The sequence below is a fragment of the Elgaria multicarinata genome, chromosome 2 (assembly GCF_023053635.1).
Source record: "Elgaria multicarinata webbii isolate HBS135686 ecotype San Diego chromosome 2, rElgMul1.1.pri, whole genome shotgun sequence".
Lineage (NCBI taxonomy): Eukaryota > Metazoa > Chordata > Lepidosauria > Squamata > Anguidae > Elgaria > Elgaria multicarinata.
The window spans coordinates 17262693-17279379 of NC_086172.1; the positions used below are offsets into that span (position 1 = coordinate 17262693).

Below are 16687 nucleotides of genomic sequence, written 5' to 3' on the forward strand. Positions count from 1 at the left end.
ATGTTGATGAACTTAAGATAGGAGAACAGGAGATAGAACTAGAAAAAACCCGCTAATTTGGCTTGTTAATTTATAAATATGGTGTCAGGAATGGCAGGTGATTTATTCATAGGATGAATTAGTGTACTGATATGGCCTTCCAAAATTGCACAAAAGTTATTAATGCTTAACAATTTTAGTAATCACCTTTGCTTATGGATACCTTAAGTTAAGCCAGAAAATACAATCAATGGTTTGAAAGGAACAAAAGAACTGATGAACTTCTAGTTTATTTTCCAGTCTACCTGGAGGTTAGTCCTTCCCACAATCAGCCATAGGCCTTATGCTTTTAAGTTCATATTCACAGGCCATTTACTATAGGAGAATCCATAAAGTGAGTGTAACACAATAGATCTCCTGGTGAGTCTTAGAATGTAGTCACTCTGTTTATGGCAGGTTCCTTTAAAACTAGTGGACTTTTTAATTGGGAATTATATGCTATTTACAAGTGATTTTTGAAACCTATCTCAGCCTTGTAAACATTTCTTTTCACAGACCTAATTCTAAAGAAATTATAAACTTTATAATACAACCAGATATTATTTACTGTTTTTTCTTTATTAAATTGATATCCTGTCTTTCCACTACATAGACTGGGTTCGGATGACACAATAACCAATGGTGGGTTAAATAGTCAAAGGTTGGTTATTGTGTTGTCTGTCAGGACTTTTTCACACCACGGTTGGTTATTTGGCTGAAATAATCAGCCTAAATAACTGATGCTGTGCAGAGTTGGCTATTTGAACCACCATTGGTTATCATGTTGTGTGGAAGGTATCCTTGGTTATTTCCTCAGCCACCATTGGTTATTTCATCAGCTAGAGAGTCGCAAGGCAAGAGCAGTCAAAGCAGTGGCTGCCACTCTAGTTCAGCTGGCAGGATAGATTTTTGGCAGCAATGGCTGATGGGATACTAGCGGGAGGGCTGAGGGGGGGAGAGAGTGGGGGATGAGTGAATCAACTCAAGTGGACTAATAGTCAACTCAATGCTGATCCTAATCCGTACCACAGTTGATTATTATCCTTTTGCGTGGGGAGTACCCCCTAGATAAATAACTGTCGAGTTGATTATTACCCCACCGTTGACTATCTTGTTGTCTGAACTCAGCCTCTTCCACTCTTTCTCTCTTTCTCTCTCAGTAACCCTAGAACCCAGGGTCATTTAATGACACAGAATGGTGGGAGACTCAGGGCAGACAAAAGGAAGTACTTCTTCACACAGCACATAGTTAAACTATAGGATTCACTACTACAAGGTGTAGTGATGACCATTAAGATAAACAGCTTTAAAAGTGAATTAGGTAAGATGGATGAAGAAAAGGCCCATACTAGTCATGGTAGTTATGCGCTTCCTCTGGCAACCTGCCTCTGAATACCAGTTGCTGTGGAACAATAGTAGGAGAAGACCATTGCCTTCATGTCCTGCTTGTGGGCTACCCAGAGGCATCTGAACTAAATAGGGCTTTTTCCTGTTCTAGCAGGGTTCTTCTTACATTCTTAACTGGAAATGTAGCTCTAGTTGCCGTAGCTAAGACAAGATCTATATCTTCATCCCACGTACCTGGTTCCCTTGAATTATCTCCTACAGCATTTAGCTATCCTTGTTGTTGCTGTTGTGAGCTAAATCACACCCCGGGCGGCAGCGCTCCTAAGATCCTTTGCATACCAGGAAATGGGTTTAAGGGGAGAAATGTAAAAAAATCATTAAAAAAATCAACAGATGACGCAATCTGATTAAAATTTGGAATGCTTAAAGCTCTCCTTATTATCTAGTACTGTGTCAGTTTTGATGTCTTTATCTTTAAAACTTACGCAAATGTAAGCATTTGTTTACTTTTTCTTTAAACATATCAAATCCTGCTCCTGCGCCCCCAGTGGCCGCTCGAAAAACAACAAATGATTCGCTCCAAAAGTAGCACCAAAATAAGTCGGGTCTTTTCCCTTTATAGCACAATTAAAGCAGGATGCAAGGGAGTACTTCACAGTCAAAGCAGATTATAAACTGGAAAACTTCGGAGTCCTTTGCACGCAATTTGCAGTGATTGCACAGTATAACGCTGGTGTGATGAAGCTCCTAGTGTGGTGTCATAGACAGCATGTTGGGCTTGGAGTTGCAGAGACCTGATTCAGTGATCTGCTCAGTTAAGAAAGTCACTGGCAGACACTGGGCCACAGCCAGCAAGTATGTCTGTATGTTTGTTTTTACGCTGGTGTTTAGAGCGAGCTATTACAAAGCAGCTTATAATAAAAATGTTAAGGGCATATTAAAAGCTGGATAAACAACACGTAACTAAAACAGCATCAGATCAAATTATGTATAGAGGGTCAGCAATAAAATCAGTTATCATTCAGCAGTACCGACCTCTCGGGGTTTTTTTTTTGGAAGGGTCAGATACTGGTATAAAAAGTTAAATTCCCCGTTGAGTTTAAATTTCCTCTGAACAGTAATCTTTTCCTACCATCTGTCAGGGATGCTTTAGGGTGGATTCCTGCATTGAGATGGGGGCTGGACTCGATGGCCTTGTAGGCCCCTTCCAACTCTGCTATTCTATGATTCTATGAAGAATGTTTGAGTACCTCTGCTATTCATTCACCTTTGTGGTTCATGTGATGATGTTATAGGATCTGGAGAGCTGCAGGTTGCGTTTGGACCCTGAGATGGACCGGCACAGGTATGAAAGGAAAATCAGCTTTGCTGGGGTTCTGGATGAAAATGAAGATTCAAAGGATTCCTTGCACAGCAGCAGCCATACCTTGAAATCTGACACAGGTTGCGAAGAGAAGAAAGGTTTGTAGCTTCCTAAAGCTTCCAAGTTTTCCCAGGTGTATTATTTGGCATTAAACTTTATGTCCTAAGTTTCAAAATTGAATAAAGAAGCAGGAAGCTATGGAGCCACACGGCTGAACCATCTCTATTTTTTATCCATAGCTGGATGTGCTAAATTCAAAAGGAGGGGTTACTTCCAAAGAATTGTGCCTAGGCTTCATCTCCCAAACCAAAACATCACTTGATGCTTATTTACACAAAAATAGACAAATGTCTATTGACATTTTTAAAAAATAAATCCAACCAACTTCCATACATTTTGAAGGACTGCTTATTTCTAATTGCACCAAAGGGAACAACCTGGTGTATATTTACAGATGCTGAAATCCCACTGGTTTTAGTGGCACTTAAGATCATCTATGTGTGCACCAGATTACAGCCAAATTTAGTACGTACAGTATGCATTACAGTGATATATTTTAATGCGGTGTAATGCCAGATGTGGAAGAGAAATGAGGTCTTGCTTTCCATTTCCAAAGATCAGAAACATAAATTATATGATACTTAACAGAGATTATTAGTTTGTTTATTGAAATTGGGAGGGGGGGGGTATTGCTACCACATGCTTAAAACGTATCTGCTATGTGGCTCTCAATGGCGAATCCTAAAATATTGTGAATTGTCAAGGCATAGCTCACTGTGGTTGCTAAAGGCAGCAGAGTGTCTATCATTGTAATGCCATCTCATGCAGAAAAACCCCACCACCACCAAAAGCCTCATTCTGTCTTCTGGTTCAAGTGTTGCAATACAAAGCAGTCAAGGCTTACTTAAAAATGACTCTTATGAATAGAAAAGAATAGCCCAAAGTCTAAGGAATTGCATAGAATATTGACAAAACTCACTGTTTTCCTTCTGCAATTATGTAATAGTGATGTTAAAAGAATAGTAGGTTATGATTTATGATACCACAATGAACTTCAAATTGATCAATAGAGACACGGACTCTATTATTTTCCTGATTCGGCTACTACTTGGGAAATCATCCATCCTAGCTAGAATCTGTTTGAACACCATTACTGTTATCACATCCTGCCTCTTCCATACACTTTCAAGCTAGATCTCTGGGCGCACAAGATGGCCAGGCACCTGCCATGATGTCAGGATTCCACACATAGCTCAGACCTTAAACCTACGTGATTAGCTCGTGCCTTCACAACTTGAGATCCGTGAATCCAAATGCAGCTCACAGTCCACGTGATGGACCACAGAGGCCTGGATAAACCTCTGCTTTTGCCTCCTGTCTGGGATTGCAGGCACAGGACGTTTATCGAGCCTTTTAGAACTTCCATGCAAAGCTGCAGGGTTGGCCCAAGGCATTTTGCTGCCTCAGGCAGAGCAGCAACCACCTAAGCCAAAGTGCATAGTACACAGAGTCTGCCAGGTTATTTTGGCATATGAGGCAAAAATCCCAGAAGTGCCTTTCCCCATCCCTGACGGTAAAAATACAATAATAACAAAGTAAATAACTAACAATTTGCTGCCCTTTTATGACACCCCAAATCTGCTACCTCATTCTGCCCAACGGTAGGGCTGGCCCTGCAAGGCTGGTGAGGAGTGTTCATCTTGTTGACTCACAAGTTATACAGGTCTGCCCACAGGACCACACTTCTCAACACATTTATATGAAAGTAGGTAGTACTGGTTGCATTGAAATACACATCTAAATAAATGAAATGCATGTCTAAATAAAGATCAACAGAGTTAGCGCAAGCATTGTAAAGGCCAAGATAGACACCACTTTAACTCTGTGCCTAGCTATGTATTTTGTTTTTCATTTTTACTCTCGAATAGGCACAGGGACCCAATTCAGATCTCAATAGCCCTCCTACCTCCCAAGCTAGGGTCCTGATCTGGATCAGGCCTCATGTATCTACATTAGAGTTAAAATTAAAGAAAGATGTAGCCACTAGACTCAGATTTAAAGTAATGTCTGCTTTGGTCCATAATCTCTCTGTGCTGAGTGTGTGCATGGGGGCAGCTGGATGGAAAAGGGCACTACCATCCTGACAAGGTGCCACTTCCCAGCAGTGATTGGTGTGAACATGGCAGCCCTTTTTTACCTGCTGCATTTGTGCAAATCACCATGAGGAAACAGGGCCTGACAAACATGATCATCCTGGAGCAGACATGATTTCCTCCTCACAACCATCTCCGTGGGGATGAGTCTTTGGTTTTGTTATCTCTGAAGCAGCCATAAATAAGGAAGGGTTTATGCAGATAGCTTATTGAAATTGACGAGTTCCTTCAGTGGACTATGAATTTGCCTCACCTTTAATTTGTTTGTTTTGTGTTGCTTGTCTATATGTTCATTTGTAACTAGATTACAAGAATCATGTTCTATAAGATTGGTTCCTGATTTACATAAGAAATTGCTTTCCAATTTCTGTGAAGAATTGCATTCTACATGTTTTATCTTTGTGTTCCATTTTAATAGATACTGATGATATCCTATCTTGGTTAGAGATCCCCAATTAAAGCAAGAGAAAGAACCCTTGGTGCTTTTGGGTATATATTATTTGCATATATTAAAGAATCTTCAAAGCCTGCTTAATGCAAATTTCTTCAAAGACATCATTAAATTTCTTAAATATAGCTTCATTAGGATGCAGTAGAGATGTGGTGTCTTTGTGCTTTTTGCATTCGTTTACCGAGCTGAAATTACTCTTATGAGTCCCTTCCGTGTTTGCTCAGCCTGGAAGGTTTCTTGTATGAATGAGTAGTATACTGGCTCTCCAATAGACTCTGAACAATGTATCTGTTAGGAAGCCATTTGCGTATATTTTTTTATCCATAACAGTTGCTCTCATAAGTGTCCCTGCAAAGATGCTATGTGTGAATTGGCTTTCAGGCATTTATATGAGCTATACAGTGATGGTGATAGTGATTCAATAGGCAAATTATTATCTACTGGGAACGTATTGAATACAGACTCACCTCACAAGGCACAGCCATTGTTTTGGACATAATGAAATGTAAGTTCATATCCCAAGAGTAGCAGTGTGTGTGTGTGTGTAATGCATGAATAACTTGTACTGGGTCAGACCTTTTAGGGGCTCTCTGAGGAGTCCGGCAGATGCCTTTCACAGACCTACTGTTTCCAATTTTGCTAGCAATACCTGTGCTTGAATCTGAAACCTTCAGTATATTATATTGTTTTAATTTATAAGAACATTTCTAGACTGCCTTTCAGTCCTAAAAAGGTCTTCCAAACTGTTTTACAATGCTTTTAAACGATGTTGTGACACTCTCAACTGTATATAATGTCATAAAGTATGTAAATATAATAGATAACTAAGTCACTAGTAAATAAACTGAGATACGTCATTGTTTTTGAGGAAGTAACTCAGTTTATTTCTAAGCCAACTTGATGTGAGCCAGGAGGAAGTCACCTGTTACTCATGTCTGTTACTTTATTTCTTACATTTTAATACATTTTATGTATTTTATTTCTTTCATTTTTATACTTCCAAATAGCTTAAGCTCTCTAGCTTGCTCAAAGGTCCCACAGTTCTTTTTGTGTATGTGATTCTGCAGACAAGACTCCGCTAGTTTGTGAACTGCCCAGAGAGCTCTGGCTATTGGGCGGTATAGAAATGTGATAAATAAATAAATAGTTTTCTAGAATTTACTTTTCCCTTCATTTTGATGCTACATTTTTCTGTTCCTATTATTATTATTATTATTATTATTATTATTATTATTATTATTATATTTATTTGTATCCCACCTTTTGCCCAATACCGGGCCTCAAGGCAGTCTTACAAAGTTTGAAATATACATTGTAAAACCTAGGGAAAGAAATGTAAAAAAATAATAAAAAAATTAAAATACACAACAAAATTACAAGTCATTAACATAGATGGAGGACCAAATTACTCTCCAAAGGCCTGCTGGAACAAACAAGTTTTAGCCTGCTTCCGAAAGCCCATCAAGGAGGGAGCCAGCCTAACTTCCCCGGGAAGAGAGTTCCAAAGCACCGGAGCAGCCACCGAGAAGGCCCTCTCCCATGTTCCCACCAAGCGCGCCTGTAAAGATGGTGGGACTGAGAGAAGGGCTTCTCCAGAAGATCTTAAAGCACAGGCAGGCTCATAAGGGAGAATACAGTCTTTCAAATAACCTGGACCCAAGCCATATAGGGCTTTATAGGTCATAACCAGCACTTTGAATTGTGCCCAGAAACAGACTGGAAGCCAGTGGAGCTGTTTTAACAGGGGAGTTTTCTGCTCCCTGTAACCAGACCCGGTCAACAATCTGGCTGCAGCTCTTTGAACAAGCTGGAGTTTCCGAACACTCTTCAAAGGCAGCTCCACGTAGAGCGTGTTACAGTAATCCAATCGGGATATAACTAAGGCATGTGTCACCGTGGCCAGGTCCGACATCTCTAGGAATGGGTGACGCTGGCGCACTAGCTTTAACTGTGCAAATGCACTCCTGGCCACCACCGAAACCAGGGCATCCAGGCTCAGGGCTGAATCCAGAAGTACACCCAAGCTGCAGACCTGCGTCTTCAGGGGGAGTGTAACCCCATCCAACACAAGCTGAATCCCTATTCCCTGATCTGCCTTTCGACTGACCAGGAGCACCTCTGTCTTATCTAGATTAAGCTTCAATTTGTTCGCCCTCATCCAATCCATTACTGTCAACAGACACCGGTTTAGCACAGAAACTGCTTCCTTGGAATTGGGTGGAAAAGAGTAGTAGAGTTGGGTGTCATCAGCGTACTGGTAGAACCGCACTCCACAACTCCAGATAACCTCTCCCAACGGTTTCATGTATATGTTAAATAGCATGGGGGACATAAGTTATTTACACAGTTGAGTTGTTAGTTAGAATTTATTGCCTGCCTTTGATTAATTCCATGCCTTTCTTCCAAGAAATGGCACTCAAGGAGGCTTACAAAAACTATTTAAAGTAGATTTAAAAAATAAAACACATTGAAATACAATGAAACCATAAAAATTACAAAATAAAAACAGCTACTGCTTTTTATTAACTGCTTTTCTACTAAAGGTACCCAAGAAGGTGTGCAATAGAAAAATGTAGATAACAGCATTTAAAATGTCAACAGTGCAATACAATACAATAGATCAGTTCAGTCAAAGCCATATTAAAAAGACATTAAAATGCAATGCAATTACAGTCCCAATAATGGCAGCATTAACAAGTTGCCAAGAAGTATTTCAATGCAGTCTCTGCTCAGAATTTAATTTTATGTTACATAGGGGCACAAGGGATTTCTCTATGCATGGTTAATAAGTTGCTTTGGGACGCTTTGGAATGCATTGTGATGAACAAATGAAACTTTGTTTAAATTAAATATTCTTTGCTCTACATCTGTTTTTTTCCTTTTTAATTTGTTATTGGGGGTAATATAATGATACCAATATTAGCAGATATTGGCAAATGCATCTCCCATTATTGTTCAGTTAAAAACTGTGATTTGATTTTTCTCATCTGCAGCAACTTCAAATCACTTAGAAAAATATTAACCTGTTTCTTCTGTTCGCTCATTCACTCCAGTCATTTTGATAATTATATTATTATTATTATTATTATTATTATTATTATTATTATTTGCATTTTTATACCGCCCAGCAGCCGAAGTTCCCTGGGCAGTTCACAAAAATTAAAACCATTCAAAGTATAAAACAAACAGTATAAAAACATGATATAAAATACACATTAAAATTGATTTAAAACATACCATACATGATTAAAACGTCTTTAAAACATTAAAGATGTTTTAATCAAGATTGTTTAAAACTATGCTAAAGCTATGAGATTGTACAATCACTAAAAGGTAGGACCAAACCTAGTGTAAATAAACCAAAATGCTAAGTCTCAAAAATACATTGTTTACATGTAGTGGCCTTTACATGTAGTGGACCTCCAGTATGGTTGACTGTACTAAGATAAATACAAGTTCAAATGAGGGCATATCTGCACTACAGATTTAAATGGGTTTGATAGGCATTTTGTCTTCCCAGGAAACTGTAATTCAGAAGGCATTATAGTGGATAATGCTCAGCGCCGTTACCAAAGTATAATGCCTGGTATTCTTTGGAGGAAGTCATGACAGTTAAATGGGTATGAATATTATAGTAGTGTCCATTGAGAGAATGGATCATGCTCTCAATCTCAATTTCTCCCCAGAATAAATAGGGATGGTAATGACATATTTCAGAAGATTTTTACAATGAATGAAATACAAATTGTAAAGCAGTTTGAAAAGTTTACTTCCAAGTCAAAATACAAAGTACTGGGCTATATGTTTTACTGGTTCAAGGAGACATGCTCCTATTTGTGTGTGAAAAATTGCAGCCTTAATGTTGTTGCTGCTGCTGCTGCTGCTACTGTTATGTTTGTGTTGTTCTCGTCGTTGTCGTCATCATCATCATCATCATCATTATTAAAATAGGTTTTAGAAATAGGTTTTCATTACAGCAGATCTTTGCCAGTACTGTGCATCCAGCACACTGTAGGCAGCTTAGCCTTCAGTTCATCACAAAATAACAAAGAATCTTGTCTTGAAGCACCTTAAAGACTACCGGATTCATCATGATGGGTGCTTTTATGGGTTAGAGAGCCCTTCTCTCAGATGGATGAAAATTTATCCTCAATTCCCGCGTCTGATGAAGTGGGCTTTCGTCCACCAAAGCTTATTCTGCAATTGATCAGATAGCCTTTAAGACCCCACAGAGGTTCTTCATTGTTTTTGCTGCAACCGACTGACATGCATATACTCCTCTGGCAGCTTATCACAGAAATACTCAATTCCAAGCCACTCAACAATGTTCCTCTAGTTATGGGAGCTCTGAAATGCAAATCCAATTGAATGCAATTCATAATTAAGGTAAATTATGCTAAACTCATGTAACACCTCTAAGCAGAATTGTGCATTCACATGGCAGAGTGTAAACCTATCGTAACCAGAAGGATCCTCCCAGAGTTCTTTTCAAGCCCAGATTTTATTGGATTTAGATATAGCTCTTCTGACCACTGCACTTTTCCCTACTCCCCCTTAAAAGTGATAGCAATCATGTATTCACATTTCACCTCTGCAGTAGACGTACAACTAAGTGTTGCAACATTTGGACTTGCATTATGCCATGTATTGCTTCAGAGCTGCGTGGAGAGCAACATGCCAGTGACTGGTGCTTCAAACCATTCCATATTTTCGTGCTCATTAAAAATGCCACACGACGCAGCATCCACAGATGCCTTTAATGCCTGAAAGCTGCTATCTGTCTGAAGGAGTGGGACCACATGTTGTTGCTTTCTCTATAGAATTCTGGTGAAGTTTTAATGTACAAAGACGACGATTTATGCAAAGGTAATATCCAAACCGGATAAGCAAAGTAGACGCCTAGCTTAAGCAAGCAGGCTGCCTACTTACAATCATGAATGCTGCATGATTGAACACTGTGATTCCATAACAAGATTTGAACAACCTTGGGCTAGCAGGAGGATAGATTTGCCCCTGAGGCCTTGCCTGTAACTTGCACCTCAGTCCCTGGTAAGCAGCCACTGGTGTAAATGCAGTGGCAAAACCCTTACTGGCAAACACGGAAAGACAACAATTCGCCTTTCTCAGCGCGCTCCTGAATGAACGGGGGCAACTTGTTTGGCACACATTATAGCTCTCGTTGTTTAGTCGTGGGGTTTCCAACTGTCTCTTACACAGTATTTGCATGATATGGATGGCTAAATCAAGGGTAACAAGCGTCTGAATAACAGACAAGAAACGTGACACAGTCTCCTCTAAGGCATCCCTTGCCGGATGATGCATAGAGCTGCATTGGCGTTGGCTTTGGAGGGAGCCTCTTGCTGGCCTTCCTTGAGAAAAGGGAAGGCGCTGCAATGCAGGATGGGGTGGGTGGGAGACTATATATATATATATTTATATATTTATATATCATATAAATAAGTATAATATTTTTAAATGGGGGAAATTAAGGGGGAAAAGTCCTCTTTTATTCTTTTAATACAGTTCCCAGCAGGAAGATCAGGATAGGAGGCTCCCGCTTGCTCCAGATTAAAGGAACCCGCAGTTTCCGGGTGAAGAAAGGGGGTTCCCTGTCCAGCATTCGCCGGGCCGGCAGCCTAAAGAGCACCAAGTTGTCCCGTCAGGACTCAGAGTCCGAGAATGAGGAGCTGCAGCTGTCCCACAGCAGGGACACTGTCACTGACATAGGTAACATAGATGAGCCGGGCTAAAAAGGGAGCGGGATAATGAGGCAGCATCTTGAGCCTGGTAGCAACTCGAGCAGATCTAGGAAAGGAGGAAGAGGGCCGGCAGCCTAGGCGTCCGAGCCGGAATAAGGAGTTGGCGCTTTTTGCATGATTTAATACCTGGCAAGGAGGACAGACAGCTTGAGTCCTGCCATGGGTACGTTAGGTAGTCAGATCTGTTCCATTCAAAGGATGCTAAGTTTTAAAAGCCCAAATGTTTGGTGCACGGACTCCACATACAGGCATTTTCCTGACTGCCAACCAAATGCATGCCATGCTTAGGAAGGTATATATAAAAATACCATATATTATATAACTTTGGCATATATAATATATATGGTATAACATATATACATATCTCATATCAATATTATGTACTGTGCATATAGCTATATATACAATGTGTATATATTTTGCTTTGTATGAGATATAAATATATGTGTGCGCGTGAATCTCCAAAATATTAGTTCCCATAGGTTTTTCTTTCAGGAAAAGGTCAGGAACAGATAAATCCTAAAACCAAACCTATTTCGCCCTTGTGGTCTCAGTGGCATTGCCCGTGCTCTTGCTCTTCTGAGGAGAAATTTGAGTCTAACCAGGTCCGTATATGATTACTTAAAATAAAGGGTGGGGAAGAACTAATTGGAAAATCAGCCATGCTTCTTATAGCACAATCCTTTATGTGTCTACTCAGAAGTAAGTCCCATTGAGTTCAGTGGGGCTTGCTCCCAGGTAAGTGACTATAAGATTGCAGCCTTAACGTTACTGTCTCCAGTAGGCAAATTTTGTGCTGAAGGTCTGTCACGTTTGAAGGCCCGTTGGCAATAAATGCATGCAGGAAACTCTGGGGCCAGAGCGAGCCCTCCCCTGCCTTTGCTCTCTAGTGTTTGTCAGGATTTTTCCCCCTTTCATCCCCAGGCATTTTGGAATCCTCTGATGGGACCTAACAGGGATGTGGCCTGTTTGTGGCAGCAGTTGCTGTAGCAAAAGCGCTGCCATTGCAGGACTAGACACACATGATCTTCTTCTTTTTTGGACCACAGAGCCCAGTCAATGCAGATCACTGAAACCAACAATTTGCAGCATCTTAATGATGCAGGAATTTTCCTTCCACTCACTTACCCTCCCCTCTTCCAGAAAAGGGAGCGATGTTTATCCCTGATTAGTTGTCCTGTTAATGGTGGTTATAAATTATGCTTGTAATTACCAGTCCAGCTGTTCATCAGAGGCATAGGGGGAAGGGTAGGTTGGGATAGGAGTGAGAGGAACCATCTGACATGTTTTTAGCATAGTCAAAGGTCCTTCCTGAGTGGATTGGCTCTTGGGCTGGTGTGCTTAGGGCATACCATTTTCTGGACTAAAGGAATAACGTTAATCTGTTTCAACAAACTGGCCTGGTTTACAAGCATATACCTTAGATTTAAAAATATGCAGGAAGCCTCAGAAGACAACTACTTTTGGGTGTATCTTTTTCTTTTGAAGAAGGGAGCCCTTGGAGCACAAGCGAACCCAGTATAGAACCTGAAGTGCTAAGCAGCACCGGCACCGAAGAGAACTATCACCGGAATATGTCTTGGCTGCATGTAAGTAGAGATCATTAGAAATGTCCTTGAATTCCCACCTGTTACACACAGAAGGCACAGCTGGTTGTCAGGGCACAGTGAATTCAAGATTTCTGTCTGAATGGTGGGACTCCTGCTATTCAGGTATTTAGTGGCCCCCAACCTACCCACCCCCGAAAAAAATCACCAGAACTTCTATTAAGGCCAGTAAAGGCATATAATTAGGGAAATGTAAACCCACAAAATAAAAAAGGCAAAATTAAGCTATTTCTCATGACCAGACTTAAGTCTCTGCTCCAACAAATCAAAGCCCCATAAATGACGTCTGCATTAAATATATTGAGAGCTCATCTGTAATTGAATAAGCCTGTGGGCATGACCATGACCATCGCCTCTCATGTGCATAACTCTGCCTGTGTTTGAGGACCCCCCCCCCCGCCTATGTACAAAGCAGAGATGGGGAACTTCAGGCCTGGGTTCCAATCTGGCCTCCTTGGTTCCCTACATGACCACACCCCTTTCCCCCAACCCCTGATCCTTCGGTGGTTTCCTGGCTTCGTGCGGCTCCGGCGCCAACCCAAACCCCCATTCTAAAAGGTTGCTGTGCCACCGCTAAGACTTCATTACTGGCAGTAGGAGCTGTAAGCTACAAGGGGCTGGTGTTCTTTGTATCCCCGCCCCCCCCCCCCGCCCGTTTACTTCAGCCATGCCCACCACTGGAATGCAGCTCCCAAGAGCTGCTTTGAAATTGAATTTGGCCCTTGGGCTGAAAGAGGTTCTTCCCAACCCCCATACAGCTTCACTTCCCAGCCCTCTAATAAGTGCTTGTTGCTCATTTACTTGCTTCATTCTTATATTTCACACAGTCACTAGGCAGTTGACCTCTCAGACCTACACCAGTGACAAAAGCTAAGGGGAGTTCTGTTTTAATTCAAACAAATGCTTAAAACAGTATTACTTGTATTTTTACAGCCTTACCCGTGCCCCTGTGTTTTGATGGTTCAGTGTTTTACAATTATGTTTCCCGTGTTTATATTGTAATGGCCATATGGCTAAACATTACAACTTGAACGAATGAGGTGACCTCTCAGTGCTGTAGATTTCCCCCGTGTCTTTGGGGCTGCCACCACGTTTAGGGAAACCCCGTGCCTCCTCTGCTGCAGGGTCGCCGTGGCTCATCCTGACGCAGAGGGAGGGCACGGGCTTTCCAGCGGCTGTTCGGCTTGCCAGGCCCACCCCCTGTCCTTCGCCTGGGCAGATGGCAACCAATTGGGGGTTGCTGTCTGCCCAAGAACGCCTCCACCGTACTTGCCTCACTCCAGTGAAAAAGTTGGCGTAAGACCGTGACTTTTTAAATTCGCAGCTTCACGGGAAATCCCGACGATGGCTGCAAGGTGGCTGCTGCTGCATCATATAACTGACAATATTGGCTCATTTAAAAACTCATTTTGGGGGGTTTGGGGAAGGAGATATATATTTCAATATCATGTTTATTAGTAAAAATGAAGTATTTAGCTTAAACAATGGAATGATGCACATTTTTAAAAAATCCCACCAAGCTAAACATCAGATTTCTACTTGCTTTCCCCCATTTAAACTGTGGGTTGTTATGTTTAAAAATGTCAACAATGGAGACTTATTAGAAAATGAACAGCAGAATTCTGTCTAGTTGTGGCTATTCGTTAGTTGTCATTTTGTGGTCCCCATGCAGTTTTGTCACTAGAAGGTAGCGTCTAACATACTTGGGCTCCAGTTATGGCTGTAGTGCTGGGTAGTATAGTAGTGCACTTCATAGAATCATAGAATAGCAGAGTTGGAAGGGGCCTACAAGGCCATCGAGTCCAACCCCCTGCTCAATGCAGGAATCCACCCTAAAGCATCCCTGACAGATGGTTGTCCAGCTGCCTCTTGAAGGCCTCTAGTGTGGGAGAGCCCACAACCTCCCTAGGTAACTTATATGGTAGAAGCTTCCTACAAGAAAGCCCAAACAAACACTTGTAATCATTTATCGTAGAGTGCAATGAACTCTATGGTCATTTTTCTGCCACCTCCTTTCAGTTATTCAGTAGTGAGGTCTAGGTCAAGGTAGGAAACTTGTTCTGGCCTACAACTCCCATCAGCCCTAGCAAGTGTAGCCAGTGGTGTGGGATGATGGGAGTTGCTGGCCAAAACATTTAGAGGGCCACAAGTTGCCTACCCCAGTCTAGGCGAAACGAGCAGAGATCGTCACAGAAAATTAGGACAGTGAGAGAAGAAGGGCAGTGTAGAGTGGATGAGATTCCCCCCCCGCCCCCCACACTGCTTCTTTTACCTTCTCCCTGTCCAGCACCCCTCCAGGCATGCTTCCTGACTTCAAGGAGCTGGCACTGGGGTCAGCCACCGCAGAACCTGTTTGAAGTGGGAAGCGCCCAGCTCAGGCAGGGCCATTGCTGCGTGTCTCCCAAGGCTGGGCTCAACAGAACCAACACAGAGGACAGCCACCCCAGCTACTCTGGTGCTCCAGCCAGAAAGTGCCTGTCTTAACTCTCAGGCAGAGAGGTGGCCCAAGTGGTGCCTATCCCCAGAGCTGGCTTTTTATAACCCAGCCTGCAAAGGCCCACAGGAGCTCCTGTACTTGAGTCAGGCACCTCCCAGATTGAGCTGAGTGGCTGCAGTGGTGGCTATTCAGCCTCTGCGGTGGTTTCGGGTACCAAAGGGAGGGCCCTCAAAGCCTGATCCTCCCCCTCAGTCCTAGAACCACTGTGGGGCTTATCCTGGCCTAATGGTATATATGCAGCGCTGAGCTCATTCCCTTGGACTCAAGATGCTAACGGGATTAACAGCTAGAGAAGGGGCTTACAACCTACAAATCTATTGGAATAGCCTGAAGTGAGGAAGCAGGCAGGAGAATTCATTTGACAGGATTTCATCTTATTGCATGTCGAAGGTGCTGCTATCCACCACTTTGGCTATATAAAAAGAGTTGATTTCTGTAACCTTCTGTTGTGGAGTGGACATTAGTAAAGTAGGCTTCCATTTTACGGATCTAGGCTGAGTTTATTTTTCTGTTCATTGCTAAATTGTTTTTTAGATAAAGGTGTTGCACAATGTTTTATTTCCAGTCTTCTCTTGGCACAAATGTTGGGTTGTAATTCTACTGAAGCCCCTGGGCATACTTTATATTTCCAGGTGATGATCCTGCTGTGCAACCAGCAGAGTTTCATTTGCACCCACATTGATTACTGCCACCCTCACTGTTACCTCCACCACAGCCGCTCTTGTGCGCGCCTTGTCCGGGCCATCAAACTCCTGTATGGAGACACTGTGGATTCACTAAGAGAAAATAACTTACTAAACAATGTTGCAAGGGGCAAAAAGCAGAAAGAGGTAAGCAAGCTAATGAAATCTCACTTCTTGTCTACATCTATTGAAGGTAATTTAAATGAGACTGGTAACTCAGCTACCTAACATGTATTAAGCCTTTGTGTAGGGGTAATTCATAGAGCCTTTTCCAGCATCTCACACTGTCCAGGCTAACCTGTTTCACTGTGGTATTTGGAACTGACATCAGTGATTTGGAAAAGGAAGGTGTTTAGGCTTATCTCACTCAGCAGTTCCTGATCACACTCTGAGAGCCTAGGGAAAAGCTCTTTCATAGCACAATCCTATGCATGTTTAGACAGAAAAAAAGTTCTACAACTCCCCACATTCCCCAGCCAGCATTCCCCAGCATGCTTTTTCTGTCTAATCATGCTTAGGATTGCACCTTAATGGACTATTATTGTTTTGAATATTAGACACATAGTAAGCTGACCTCTGAAAACACTTTGAACATTTTTTTCCAAACCCAATTCTCTTCCAGTGTTCAGACAAGTCATGCCTGAGAACACCCTCCCTGAAAAAAAGAGTACTAGATTCCAACCTTGAAGGAAAGAAAGACTCTGGAATGTTGAAATACATCAGGCATCAGGTAATGAGTGTGTTTGTCACCTATGGGGAAAAATGCATTAGTACAGCCTTCCTTAACCGGATGTCTACCAGATGTGTTG

At 41.9% G+C, this 16687-nt stretch overlaps 1 protein-coding gene across 1 annotated transcript in view; it reads left to right on the forward strand.

Annotated features, from left to right (window-relative positions):
- UNC80 (unc-80 homolog, NALCN channel complex subunit) overlaps nucleotides 1–16687 on the forward strand; it is a 186252-nt gene that overhangs the window by 83935 nt on the left and 85630 nt on the right. The window contains exons 26-30 of the mRNA XM_063116088.1: nucleotides 2661–2826; nucleotides 10856–11059; nucleotides 12580–12680; nucleotides 15828–16025; nucleotides 16501–16608. Coding sequence (XP_062972158.1) covers nucleotides 2661–2826; nucleotides 10856–11059; nucleotides 12580–12680; nucleotides 15828–16025; nucleotides 16501–16608 — 777 coding nt within the window. The remainder of the gene's footprint in view (nucleotides 1–2660; nucleotides 2827–10855; nucleotides 11060–12579; nucleotides 12681–15827; nucleotides 16026–16500; nucleotides 16609–16687) is intronic.